The 10371-nt window shown below is 47.0% G+C and overlaps 3 protein-coding genes across 10 annotated transcripts; 1 reads left to right on the top strand and 2 right to left on the bottom strand.

The window, feature by feature from the left end:
- Nucleotides 1-259: 259 nt before the first annotated feature.
- On the bottom strand, nucleotides 260-3317 carry mzt2b (mitotic spindle organizing protein 2B). 5 transcript variants are annotated; one of them, XM_057018521.1, is made up of 5 exons: nucleotides 3299-3317; nucleotides 2065-2253; nucleotides 1781-1944; nucleotides 1210-1347; nucleotides 260-764 (listed from the first exon to the last, which is right to left on the bottom strand). In XM_057018521.1, exons 2-5 carry the CDS (start codon nucleotides 2235-2237, stop codon nucleotides 616-618), a joined length of 624 nt encoding a protein of 207 aa, XP_056874501.1. In that variant the 5' UTR covers nucleotides 2238-2253; nucleotides 3299-3317; the 3' UTR covers nucleotides 260-615. The 5 variants fall into 5 exon arrangements, with proteins under 5 accessions (XP_056874501.1, XP_056874499.1, XP_056874500.1 ...); XM_057018519.1 differs by lacking the exon at nucleotides 3299-3317 and adding an exon at nucleotides 2357-2462; XM_057018520.1 differs by lacking the exon at nucleotides 3299-3317 and adding an exon at nucleotides 2367-2462.
- On the top strand, nucleotides 2677-6831 carry trim23 (tripartite motif containing 23). Of its 4 annotated transcripts, none has more exons than XM_057018514.1 (11): nucleotides 2677-2832; nucleotides 3348-3510; nucleotides 3631-3752; nucleotides 3834-4112; nucleotides 4225-4407; nucleotides 4492-4707; nucleotides 4785-4919; nucleotides 4995-5124; nucleotides 5200-5310; nucleotides 5424-5548; nucleotides 5625-6831. In XM_057018514.1, exons 1-11 carry the CDS (start codon nucleotides 2734-2736, stop codon nucleotides 5802-5804), a joined length of 1743 nt encoding a protein of 580 aa, XP_056874494.1. In that variant the 5' UTR covers nucleotides 2677-2733; the 3' UTR covers nucleotides 5805-6831. The 4 variants fall into 4 exon arrangements, with proteins under 4 accessions (XP_056874494.1, XP_056874495.1, XP_056874496.1 ...); XM_057018515.1 differs by having other exon boundaries at nucleotides 2681-2826; XM_057018516.1 differs by having other exon boundaries at nucleotides 2714-2869.
- On the bottom strand, nucleotides 6583-10147 carry ppwd1 (peptidylprolyl isomerase domain and WD repeat containing 1). The gene is made up of 11 exons (XM_057018513.1): nucleotides 9960-10147; nucleotides 9733-9835; nucleotides 9489-9592; nucleotides 9201-9321; nucleotides 8671-9118; nucleotides 8404-8594; nucleotides 7915-8104; nucleotides 7659-7840; nucleotides 7492-7573; nucleotides 7231-7413; nucleotides 6583-7021 (listed from the first exon to the last, which is right to left on the bottom strand). Exons 1-11 carry the CDS (start codon nucleotides 10087-10089, stop codon nucleotides 6878-6880), a joined length of 1878 nt encoding a protein of 625 aa, XP_056874493.1. The 5' UTR covers nucleotides 10090-10147; the 3' UTR covers nucleotides 6583-6877.
- Between the last annotated feature and the right edge of the window lie 224 nt (nucleotides 10148-10371).

The following is a 10371-nucleotide window of genomic DNA, read 5'->3' as shown; positions in this document are numbered from 1 at the left end:
AAAAAAACTCTATAAATATTGTACAGAGATCTGCATATTCTTAGAAAATAACCAGTCAGAAATCTGAGAAAAAAACCTCCCCAAATGAAAAATATTCAATACTGTTTTATTCAGTAATTTATTTAAGACAAATTGTATAAAAAGATTGCACATTAAATTCACTTTTCAGGAGTAAAACAAGTTTTTTGTGTTTGTCTGCGATATAAACACAGAACACAAAACTTTTTGCCGTTATATCGGAACAGAAAACGTACCCACACGTGGTTTTAGCATTTATTGTCTGGCTGATGTTCAACAGTTTTCTATACAACCTCTGTGTGTTGACTTGACCCAGTGCACCTCACGGGTGTTTTAGAGCTCACAGCAGGGTTTAAAGTCACTGAGAGAAGTCATTTTAGAAATTAGTCTAGCAGTAATTGTCTATAAATCCTGAGCTACCATTTAGAATAGAATTTGTAATTATTAATTACTTTATGGAGTGTCTTCATGTGGTTATTTTGAGGAACTTTAAGTCATTCCAAAGTTGTTTTTTTTTACTTGTTTGTAAACTAAACCAAACTTAAAATAAAGGCATAAAGAGAAAATATTTACAAATGGCAAACACTGAATGGAGTTCTATGAGGAGTTTATCTGGGAAGAGGAGCTGCTGCTCCCGGAGCTCTTATTCTTCTGCCCCCTGGTGGCGCTGGGCTGCCGCTGCACTCGCTGACTGGAGGTCTCCCTGCTCTTCTCACCGTGGGCCGCTCCTGTTTTACTGCGCACCGCTGGCACACAGGCAAAAGAAGGAAAAGAAATCAGTCCACGAAGCAAGGTTCGAGCTACTAGAGCTGTGCTTTACAAGCCTGGTGCAGACATGGCAAACCTTACGAACATGGAACCAAGTGGTGGCGAGGAAAGGATGGAACGACAGGATGTCTATGATCTTCTCTTTAGTATTAGAAAATAATTTGAAAATTATTGCAATGTGTGAAATAGACATCCCATAACCATCCTCAAAGGAATTGAAATAATTTTTGCGGGATAACACAGCATTTTTTAATGATTCAAGGTTGTTGTTTTTTTTTAAATGGTTGAGATATTTGTTTAACATGCACGCATTCATGCAGGTCGCCGCTCACAAGTTTCAATTCTTTAAAATATGAGGCAATGGATAAAGCAGGCAGGGGGGCAGATGGAGACAGGTGTAGGACAAAGTGCACCAAAGGGAACCTTGAGAGTGAGGAGTGTTAGTGTCTTGGGGGCCGTAGACCACAATCTTAGTGTTGACCCTTGTGGCTCTGGGGCCAGATGAGGTGGGGGGAGCTGTGGGAAGCTTAGGGCTCTTTCCAGAGACCAAAGGCTCCTCTTCTTAAGTGGAAGAGTAGAATTTAAAAGAGGACAGAAAAGAAACAGAAGACTGATGACAGCGTGAAGCTCAGACCCAAACATTTGCTGTACTTCCAACGTGTCGAGAAAAAAAAATCTTAAGAGGCGGGTGGTGAAGGGTGTCTGCAAAAACGAGCCAATTATCTGCAGACAGTAGTGCTTAAGGAAAGGAATTAATATATACATGCACGAGAAAGAAGTGAGAAAATCACCAACAAATGGGGGAGGAAATTGAAGTACATTCTAGTGGTTTTATCTATTTTTACAGTTTTATTTATATTCTAATTTCTAATCATGGTTGAGCTTTGCTAATATGTGACAAATAAACCATCAACCAACGCAGTCATCCAGGTTTTGCTTCACCTCTTAGGTCTATATGATATATACCATACATGAGCGTGCTGCGTTCACTGACCTTTTGGCTCTGTGGGTGCAGCGGCGACACTGGTCGACTGGGAGGCAGCTGAAGACTCAGTGCTGCCCAAAGTTTCAACAATCCTCTGGCCTGCACACATGGCCTTGAGGGTCTGGAAGACTGCCTGGGGAGCCACATTCATCTTCAGCAGGTCCACAATGATCCTGGTCGGGATGAGATGAGACAAATGAGAAAGGAAAATGAATATCAGTCCTGAAATCAAGCTCTGATTGTAGATTACAGATGCTGCTTTGTTAAGTGTATGGCTCTGTTATGGTACTAACTTAAACACTTCCTGGTCCATGTTGATCCCCGCAGCCTGTGTCAATTCAAACAGCTCGGCATCTTCTGCACTGAGAATTTTCTTCTTTTTCATGGCGTATTTCTGGACGATACTGGTGACCACAAGCGCAGGAGATCCAGGGGCCGAGGCTGCGCGTTGTGTTGGCTGAGACATCGCTGACAGAATCGGTCTGCGGGAATGAAAACAATTAAAAACTCAATCGAAACGAAGACAAAAATAAATGGGATGTTACAAAAGATAGGCGATGTAAGCAGCGAATGAATAAAACCTACAGGTACGCACAGCTAAATTATTTGTTGGGATTGTTACTGTAAAAACGGTAAACACTTGTTTGGGGCAGACGAGTCGCGCAAAATATGCGTCATCATGTGAACCCCCGGTGTCATCGCGCATGCGCTGCGAACTTAAAATTAAATTATTCAGTATTTCTCGATTTATGCGGCTGCGTGTATTGATCTGAATCAATGCATGGCTTTTATAAATAAATGTATTTTGAGCAATGAGGAAAAACACGGACAAACAATAAAACGTTTCGCTAAAGAGAACTATTACCATAAAAACGCTGACAGACCGAAACCGGAAATACTTGAGGGATTGTTATCTTGAATAAAATCAACGTTAACTCAGTCCTCTGCGCAGTCGTCCAAGAATGGCCGCTGCTGCAGCTGGAATAAACAAGCAGGTCGCTGTAGCTGTGATGGAGCCCTGTACCCGACACGGGAGAGGAGCTAATGCCCACACGGTTAAGGTTATTGCACTACCAAATTGGACCGCAAATATTGACTGTAATTTTGATTAGTTTTTACTGGGTGCCTCGAGCTGTAGTGTCTTCGCATTTTGGGGTTGATGGCTGCTGCGTTGGCGTTGGTGCTGGTGCCACTGGATGCCAGCCACCGAGATTAGAATGTGGATTAGCTGCTAGCGAAAGTTGTGCCAGGCAATGCTTATTGCGCACTTACATTGCGATTAATGTCGATAGTTCTGTGCAAATCAACGGCCGTTTGCTTCTACGGTGCTAAATGCTAGGAGATTTCTTTAGCTAGTTGGCACAAGCCGCGGCAGACTGCGGCGGCTTCGTGCTGGTGTAGCCCAGTATCGTGAGCTCCTTTTCCCTCACTGCATTGCTCGTATTTCCGAGTACATCTGCGTCTGTCATCATAGCATTCGATAGGGGCGCATCTCGAGTTCAGATTATCCACTTGCGTAAAACTCACGTTCACCTCGATCGAGTTTTACCCCATCACGCCGTGTGTTCTTTTCCAGGTGTTGGAGTGTGGTGTCTGCGAGGATGTCTTCTCCCTGCAGGGGGACAAGGTCCCCCGTCTTCTGCTGTGTGGTCACACGGTGTGCCATGACTGTCTCACCCGGCTGCCCCTCCATGGCCGAGCGGTCCGCTGCCCCTTCGACAGACAGGTCACTGAGCTGGGTAAGTCAGATGGTGTTTATGTTACTGTTACTGTAGCAACATGTGTAAATCCTTCCCTTTTACGTATCAAGAGGGACTCAATGTTTGTGTTAAAACTCCCGTTTCTTCACGTCGCTCCAGGGGATTCTGGAGTTTGGGGTTTGAAGAAGAACTTTGCGCTTTTAGAGCTTCTTGAGCGACTCCAAAATGGAGCGAGCAATCAGTCAGGAATGGCAGACGACACCCTGAAAGGCATGGGAGAGGTGAGTCGCCCTCGGTTTCCGCAGCACCAACCCGGTCCCGTTCCCGGTGCCGCTTCCACTCACCTTCTCCCCTCCGTGCAGCGCATCATTCGCTGCGATGAGGACGAGAGCCACACGGCCTCCATGTACTGCACCGTGTGTGCCACTCACCTGTGTGCCGAGTGCTCCCAGCTCACCCACTCCACCCGCACGCTGGCCAAGCACCGCCGGGTGCCGCTGGCGGACAAGCCTCACGAGAAGACCCTGTGCCCGCAGCACCAGGTCCACGCCATTGAGTTTGTGTGCCTGGAGGAAGCCTGTCAGTCGGGGGCCCTCATGTGCTGCGTGTGTAAGGAGTACGGCAAACATCAAGGGCATAAGGTAGAGCCCTCACACTTCCTTCCAAGTTATCTAACGTTACGCTGTCGGTATGGTTTCGATAGATGCACTCGATTTGGAGCTTTTCGCTGAATTTCCTGCCTTGGCCTTCCAGCATGCTCTTCTGGAAACCGAAGCAAACCAGATCCGCGCGTCCATCCTGGACATGGCACACTGCATCCGCACCTTCACAGACGAGGTGTCGGAGTACTCTCGGAAGTTGGTGGGAATCGTTCAGCAGATAGAGGGCGGGGAGCAGATAGTGGAGGACGGCGTCGGCATGGCGCACACAGAACACGTGAGACCTTTTTTTTTGGATCAGAAACGTGCACCTTCTTCGCTCTTCTCCTGACGGTAACGGTTGATCCTTGCCTCCCCGCAGGTCCCCGGCACAGCGGAGAGCGCGCGCTCCTGCGTCCGGGCTTACTTCGCAGACCTCCACGAGACGCTGTGTCGGCAGGAGGAGATGGCGCTGAGCGTGGTGGACGCCCACGTCAGGGAGAGGCTGATCTGGCTGAGGCAGCAGCAGGAGGACATGACCATCCTGCTGTCTCAGGTGTCCACCGCCTGCCTGCACTGTGAAAAAACCCTTCAACAGGTAGGAAACTTGATGCGCGTTCGAAATGCTCCCTCGACGGAAGCGTTCGCATCTGTAACGCCGGGTTCCCGTCGCAGGACGACTGCAGAGTTGTGCTGGCCAAGCAGGAGATCAGCTGCTTATTGGAGACGCTCCAGAAGCAGCAGCACCAGTTCACGGAGCTGGCCGACCACATTCAGCTGGACGCCGGCATCCCCGTCACCTTCACCAAGGTGGGCGCCGTCCCCCCCTCACGTCCTCGCCTTGCAGGTTCAGAGTCCATCAATGTCGACTCTTCTCTGTTCCAGGACAACCGGGTCCACATAGGTCCGAAGATGGAGATCCGCGTTGTGACTCTGGGTCTGGATGGAGCCGGAAAAACCACCATCCTCTTCAAGCTCAAACAGGACGAGTTCATGCAGCCGATCCCGACGATCGGTAAGAGCGCCGATCGGCAGGTCTCCGCGTCTCCTCTGCAAACCTCTGATTAGATCCTGCGTTTCATCTCTGAAGGCTTTAATGTGGAGACGGTGGAATACAAGAACTTAAAGTTCACCATCTGGGACGTGGGTGGAAAACACAAGCTCAGGCCTCTCTGGAAACACTACTACCTGAACACTCAAGGTATCATCTGGGAAAATGTTCTTTTATGCTCAATTCTGGGTTTGACCAAGCCTGCGATGTCACCTGGTCACTTCCCCGGGCTGTTTTTTACCGTCATCGTGTTGTGTGTCCAGCGGTGGTGTTTGTGATCGACAGCTGTCACCGGGACAGACTCATGGAGGCCCACAGCGAGCTCGCCAAACTACTGACGGAGAAGGAGCTGCGAGACGCGCTGCTGCTCATCTTCGCCAACAAACAGGTACCGTGGCGATAAGCACACACTCGTTTGACCTCTTGTTTTGACTGGCGTCGTCCCTGTGTGTGCACGTTTGCAGGATGTCCCCGGCGTCGTGTCGGTGGAGGAGATGACGGAGCTGCTGAGCCTGCACAAGCTGTGCTGCGGGAGGAGCTGGCACATCCAGGGCTGCGACGCCCGCAGCGGGATGGGACTCCACGAGGGGCTGGACTGGCTCTCAAGGCAGCTGGTGGCAGCAGGGGTCCTGGATGTGGCCTAATCCCACCCTCCCGCTTCCCTCCCCTCAGAGTGCGGCTTCAAGTTGACCCTCCTCACCTCCAGGTCACACCCGGCTAAAGACGAACGCTCTCTGCTCCATTTTAAGGCAGCTGACTTTGACTCGCCACTACGTTTTGACTCTGCTGCAAGTGTTTCCCTCAGAAGTTGACGTAGTCTCTGTTACTCTTCCCGTTCCCTCGCCACCTCGAGACATCCAGCCACTCCTGTACAGATCCTGTAATTTATTAACCCCTGGTGTGTACAGTCAGAACTAATCCTGAGATGTAACCATATGCTAATTCCAGTGTATGTGCAGGTTAGCGAGATGGGACAGGAATGATTGTTATTGGTGGAATCCAGTGGCTTTAAACATCTGGACAAATATTGCGATATTCCCGGCCGGGCCTCGACAGATGCCCTTCCGCGGGGTCATGAATTGTGTTTTTAATCATTTGCTGCCTCTGCGCTAGTTTGGGAAAGAATGTTGCTGTGAAATTGTTTTCCGTTACAGAACAAGCAGTCTACTGAATTTATGAGCAGGAACATAGACGTTAATGTGGGTGCGAGGTGCAACTTCCACTGGCTTTTTTTTGTTTTTAGAAAAAAAAAAAAAACTCTTTATTTGCTGCCTCGTTACTTTTCACCAGGAAGCAGATGGACAGTTAAACAGAACATCTGGGGTGGAGTCCTTCGGGGTTCTTTAGGTCCTGAGTGAAGCTGCTCCCACGATCAACAGCCTTTTAGGCTCAAATGTGAAAGCATCAAAGCGGACGGCTGTGGTGTTTCTATCGTTCCTGATTGATTTCATCCTTTATTCATTGCTATGTAATGTTTATACTATGTATAAAAACACAAATGCACGTGTGAAAAGCCTTTACATATACGCACACATGTCCATCTGTTGAAAGCACAAGGCGCATCTGAACATTTGTTACCAGTGGATTTACGTTGTTGCTTTTGTAAATGACTCGGATTGTGACGCTGTAAAAAAATAAACTAACCGACCTTGTCTGGTTTGGTCGCCTCCACCTAATAGATTCTCACATTAATAAACCCTTCCGCTAAACAAAGGTATCACTTAATGGTAATACTGATGATGTTGATGTCTTCGTAAGGTTTGTCAGTCTTTGGGTGGACTTTGGAGTTGGAGATCCTCTGGACCGTTTCCATTCCTTTCGTGCATCTTCCAAACACGGTGTGCTTGTTGTCCAGCCAAGGCTGTGAGAGGAGACACAGAAGATAAATGTTAATAAATATAAAGTTGCTAGATACTGACTCATACCTGACATCTCTCAGACGAACAAAGCAACGGTAAAGTCACTGCCAGTTGCTAGCCAGGAGTTACGAAATAGCTTAGCATAATGTAGCAAAAAGAGAGGGAATGTCAACACTTTTCAGACTGAATGATGGTCAGATGTATAGCTTACAGTGGGCACAACAGTGATGAAAAACTGCGAGCCGTTGGAGGCGGGGCCTGCATTGGCCATACTGAGCGTGTAGGGGCGGTCGTGCCTCAGCGTTGGTTGGAACTCATCCTCGAACTCTCCTCCCCAGATGCTCTCCCCACCCATGCCCGTGCCTGTGGGGTCTCCCGTCTGGATCATGAAGCCCTACGTGCAGCGGAACACAGAAGCATCAATGAGGGGATATCTGCAGGCATCTACTCAGATCAGGTTTATCAGCCGTACTTTGATGACTCTGTGGAATATGTGGTTATTGTAGTAGCCGTTCCTGCTGTGCACACAGAAGTTCTCCACAGTTTTGGGACATCTATGAGGACAAGAGAGACAAGTTAAAAGTCCTGGAAAGTGTCACTGAAGTCTTTCTGACAGCACGAATGTGCTCTAACACTCACTCTACAGGGAAGAGTTTGATGTGTATGTCTCCCATGGTGGTGTGGATGATGGCGCTGTCTGACACCCTCTTAGGGCCCTCGGCCTGCGTGGCCGCCATCACCTCTTCCTTTGAGGGCTTCTCGTTAAAGATGTCTCTGTCTGAATCGGCGCTCTTGGTATCCTCGGGTTCTCTTTTGGTAAACTTGGGAGTCAAAACAAAGAGTTCACAACTGCAGAACAAACACTGAAGGGAGGTGAATCTCGTTGTTCTCTCACCATGTAGAAGCGATTCTTCTTAAAGGCGGTGCAGAATATAGTCGGGTCAGGCTCCACGTTCTTCAAGGCAGGGTTGTCAGATGCCTTCATTTCTACTGTAGGCGCCACTTGCACGGTCTTGGCGACCCCCTGGAACAGGCTCAACTGGACCACGCGAATGTTCTCCAGTTTCCCAAGAATCCGCACACATCTGGAGAGAAAGATCCGGATTTTGATATTTGACTGTCTATTTTATGGAGCCGTTAGCAGCTTTGCGCCACTTCTTAACCCTAGACGCAGAAAACCAGTCATTATCTGGTGCGACCACAATTTGCCTCACACAGCCCAACGTATCTCATGTGCATAGAGTTGATCAGGATACTGATGCGTATATATATCAGTGTATATTATAGCATTTCTAATATGGACTAGTTAGTGTTAAACTGTTGATTTCCTATAACCACTGAATATTATGGAGCCCCAACCTATCTCTAGTTTACAGGAACATACTTGTTGGTTTCCACATTGATGACCTTGATGCCCAGCATGGTCCCATAAAGCACAAAGTGACCAGTTTCATCAAAGATGATATTGACGAGCCGGATACCATCCACCTTCTCCAGTTCTCTCTCTGCAGCCATTCGCCTTCCAAACTCCATGTCAGGCAGCTGCTGCCTCATCTGCTGCAGCTCTGTAAACATCTGACACGCAAAGCAATTAAGCCAATACATTATTTACATGCTTAAGGGTGTAGATCAATAATGCGTGATCACTTACTGTAAGGGATTCATCGAAAACTCTCATGAGTTTTCCTGTAAGGAAGCGGAAGATTCGGACTTTCCTGTCACAGGCAATGGTGGCCATTTTCTTCCCGTCAGGGGAAAATGCAAGACTGGTGGGATAGGTTTTGTGTTTGGCGAATTCATACAAGTCTGTGTCCGTTTTGTATTCCCAATGGACGTTCTTGGGGAACTTGAATTCGCTCGGCAGGCCGGTCCAGTACTCCAGCATTCCTGCTTTGTCAGCAGAGACGATGACTCGAAATTGAGGATTCAGGCGAATTTGGGATAATGGGGCGGCGTGCATCTTCTCAAAGATGTGCAGGGGCTGACCGTTTCCTCTTCCATCATAGACAAAAATCTTCCCTGTGGATTTTTCTGAACAGGCCACAGTGGAAATGGCATCTCTAGGATTGGAGATCCACTCACACTTGCCTGGATGAAAACTGTACAGACCAACATTCAACATTTCAACTTCATGGTTACACATTGAAGCTACAATGTGATTAATGTGTAATTTACACTTACCCCAATTTCAACATGTTGATCATGTCAAAGTTGACAACATCAAATACTTTCATAGCCTGGTCATCACCAACAGAGCAGAAGAGGGCCCCTTCAGAGCTGACTGCAATGCTTTCTATTACACCTGTACAATAAACAAGACCAGAAAGTGTGATTACACACTGAAACAATACTGCACGTGGCATTGTGTATACCATGATGTCATCATCATGTTCATGCTATTGGTAGATTAAGGACTGTTGTGTGCAATTGTACTAAGTTTCTATCCACAGTGAAGAAGTCAATTAATACCCAAATGGCTTCGAAAATGTTTCACAAACTCTATTCCTTCATGCTCGTTTTTCTTCCAAAACTTTAAATGTCCATCTTGGCTGGCTGTAATAACAAAGTCTGTCCTGAAAAAGAAATTCCATTTTTAAAAAACAAGAATGAACCTTGAGAAGAGTTAGACAGCTCAATATGTTGAAACGTATTCATGTCATTGACAAGATGTTGCATTGTTCATCGCAGAGCCTTCAGGGGCATTATAACTTACTTGGTGCATACTATGTGCGTAATAACATCTCTGTGCATGTAGCTTCGTTCATACATTGCAGCTGACGGGAGATTGTCCAGATACACACGTTCAAATTCGAGCACTAAAAAGAAACAAAACAAAAACACAGAAGGTCCAAGTTTAGTTTCGTTAGCATGATTAGCATTGTGTAGCTGAAGCTACCGATTAAGTAAATATGGCGGTGGTATTAAAATGCCCAAACAAACCTTTCCTTTTCTTGGTCTTAGTGGCTTCGCTCGGCATTGGACCAACCCATTCATCCTCTTCTGCATCCCCGTCCCCATCGGCGTTATTGTCTGCTTTTCGCTTAAGTTCCACACTTTCTGCTGCCGCCATTGCTTGTAACGTAGTCCGTTCTGAATTATGGTACTTCCGTACGGCACCTGACTTTCCTAAATTTATTTTAAGCGCTGTCTGTGTAGGGCAGCGTGCGTATACAAACTCTTTATACCGTAATAGAGGCAGAATATATATTTTTAAATATTATGTCACTTTATTGTCTCTTTAAAATATATTTCATACGATTCTAGAAATACCCTTTGAGACATTTACTTGCAAGATAACACATACGGACCCCAAAATTTCAAATAGAATTTCCTCTGTGTCTAAACATGTCAA

The sequence above is a fragment of the Takifugu flavidus genome, chromosome 20 (genome assembly GCF_003711565.1).
Source record: "Takifugu flavidus isolate HTHZ2018 chromosome 20, ASM371156v2, whole genome shotgun sequence".
In the NCBI taxonomy this organism is placed as follows: Eukaryota; Metazoa; Chordata; class Actinopteri; order Tetraodontiformes; family Tetraodontidae; genus Takifugu; species Takifugu flavidus.
Note: the sequence above shows the minus strand (reverse complement) of the source record. Positions and strands in the feature narration are given on the sequence as shown.

Bases quoted from the DNA above. Each gene is read 5' to 3' on its own strand.
- mzt2b (XM_057018521.1), bottom strand. From the start codon at position 2,237: ATGTCTCAGCCAACACAACGCGCAGCCTCGGCCCCTGGATCTCCTGCG. The intron at 1,348-1,780 runs GTCAGTGAACGC...CTTCCACTTAAG, and splicing joins TGCACCCACAGAGCCAAAAG to AAGAGGAGCCTTTGGTCTCT. The intron at 765-1,209 runs GTTCCCTTTGGT...CCTGTGTGCCAG, and splicing joins TAACACTCCTCACTCTCAAG to CGGTGCGCAGTAAAACAGGA.
- trim23 (XM_057018514.1), top strand. From the start codon at position 2,734: ATGGCCGCTGCTGCAGCTGGAATAAACAAGCAGGTCGCTGTAGCTGTG. The intron at 3,753-3,833 runs GTGAGTCGCCCT...CCCTCCGTGCAG, and splicing joins CCCTGAAAGGCATGGGAGAG to CGCATCATTCGCTGCGATGA. The intron at 4,708-4,784 runs GTAGGAAACTTG...TTCCCGTCGCAG, and splicing joins GTGAAAAAACCCTTCAACAG to GACGACTGCAGAGTTGTGCT.
- ppwd1 (XM_057018513.1), bottom strand. From the start codon at position 10,089: ATGGCGGCAGCAGAAAGTGTGGAACTTAAGCGAAAAGCAGACAATAAC. The intron at 9,322-9,488 runs GTATTAATTGAC...TTTATTGTACAG, and splicing joins ACATTTTCGAAGCCATTTGG to GTGTAATAGAAAGCATTGCA. The intron at 8,595-8,670 runs GTAAGTGATCAC...TTTGCGTGTCAG, and splicing joins TTTTCGATGAATCCCTTACA to ATGTTTACAGAGCTGCAGCA.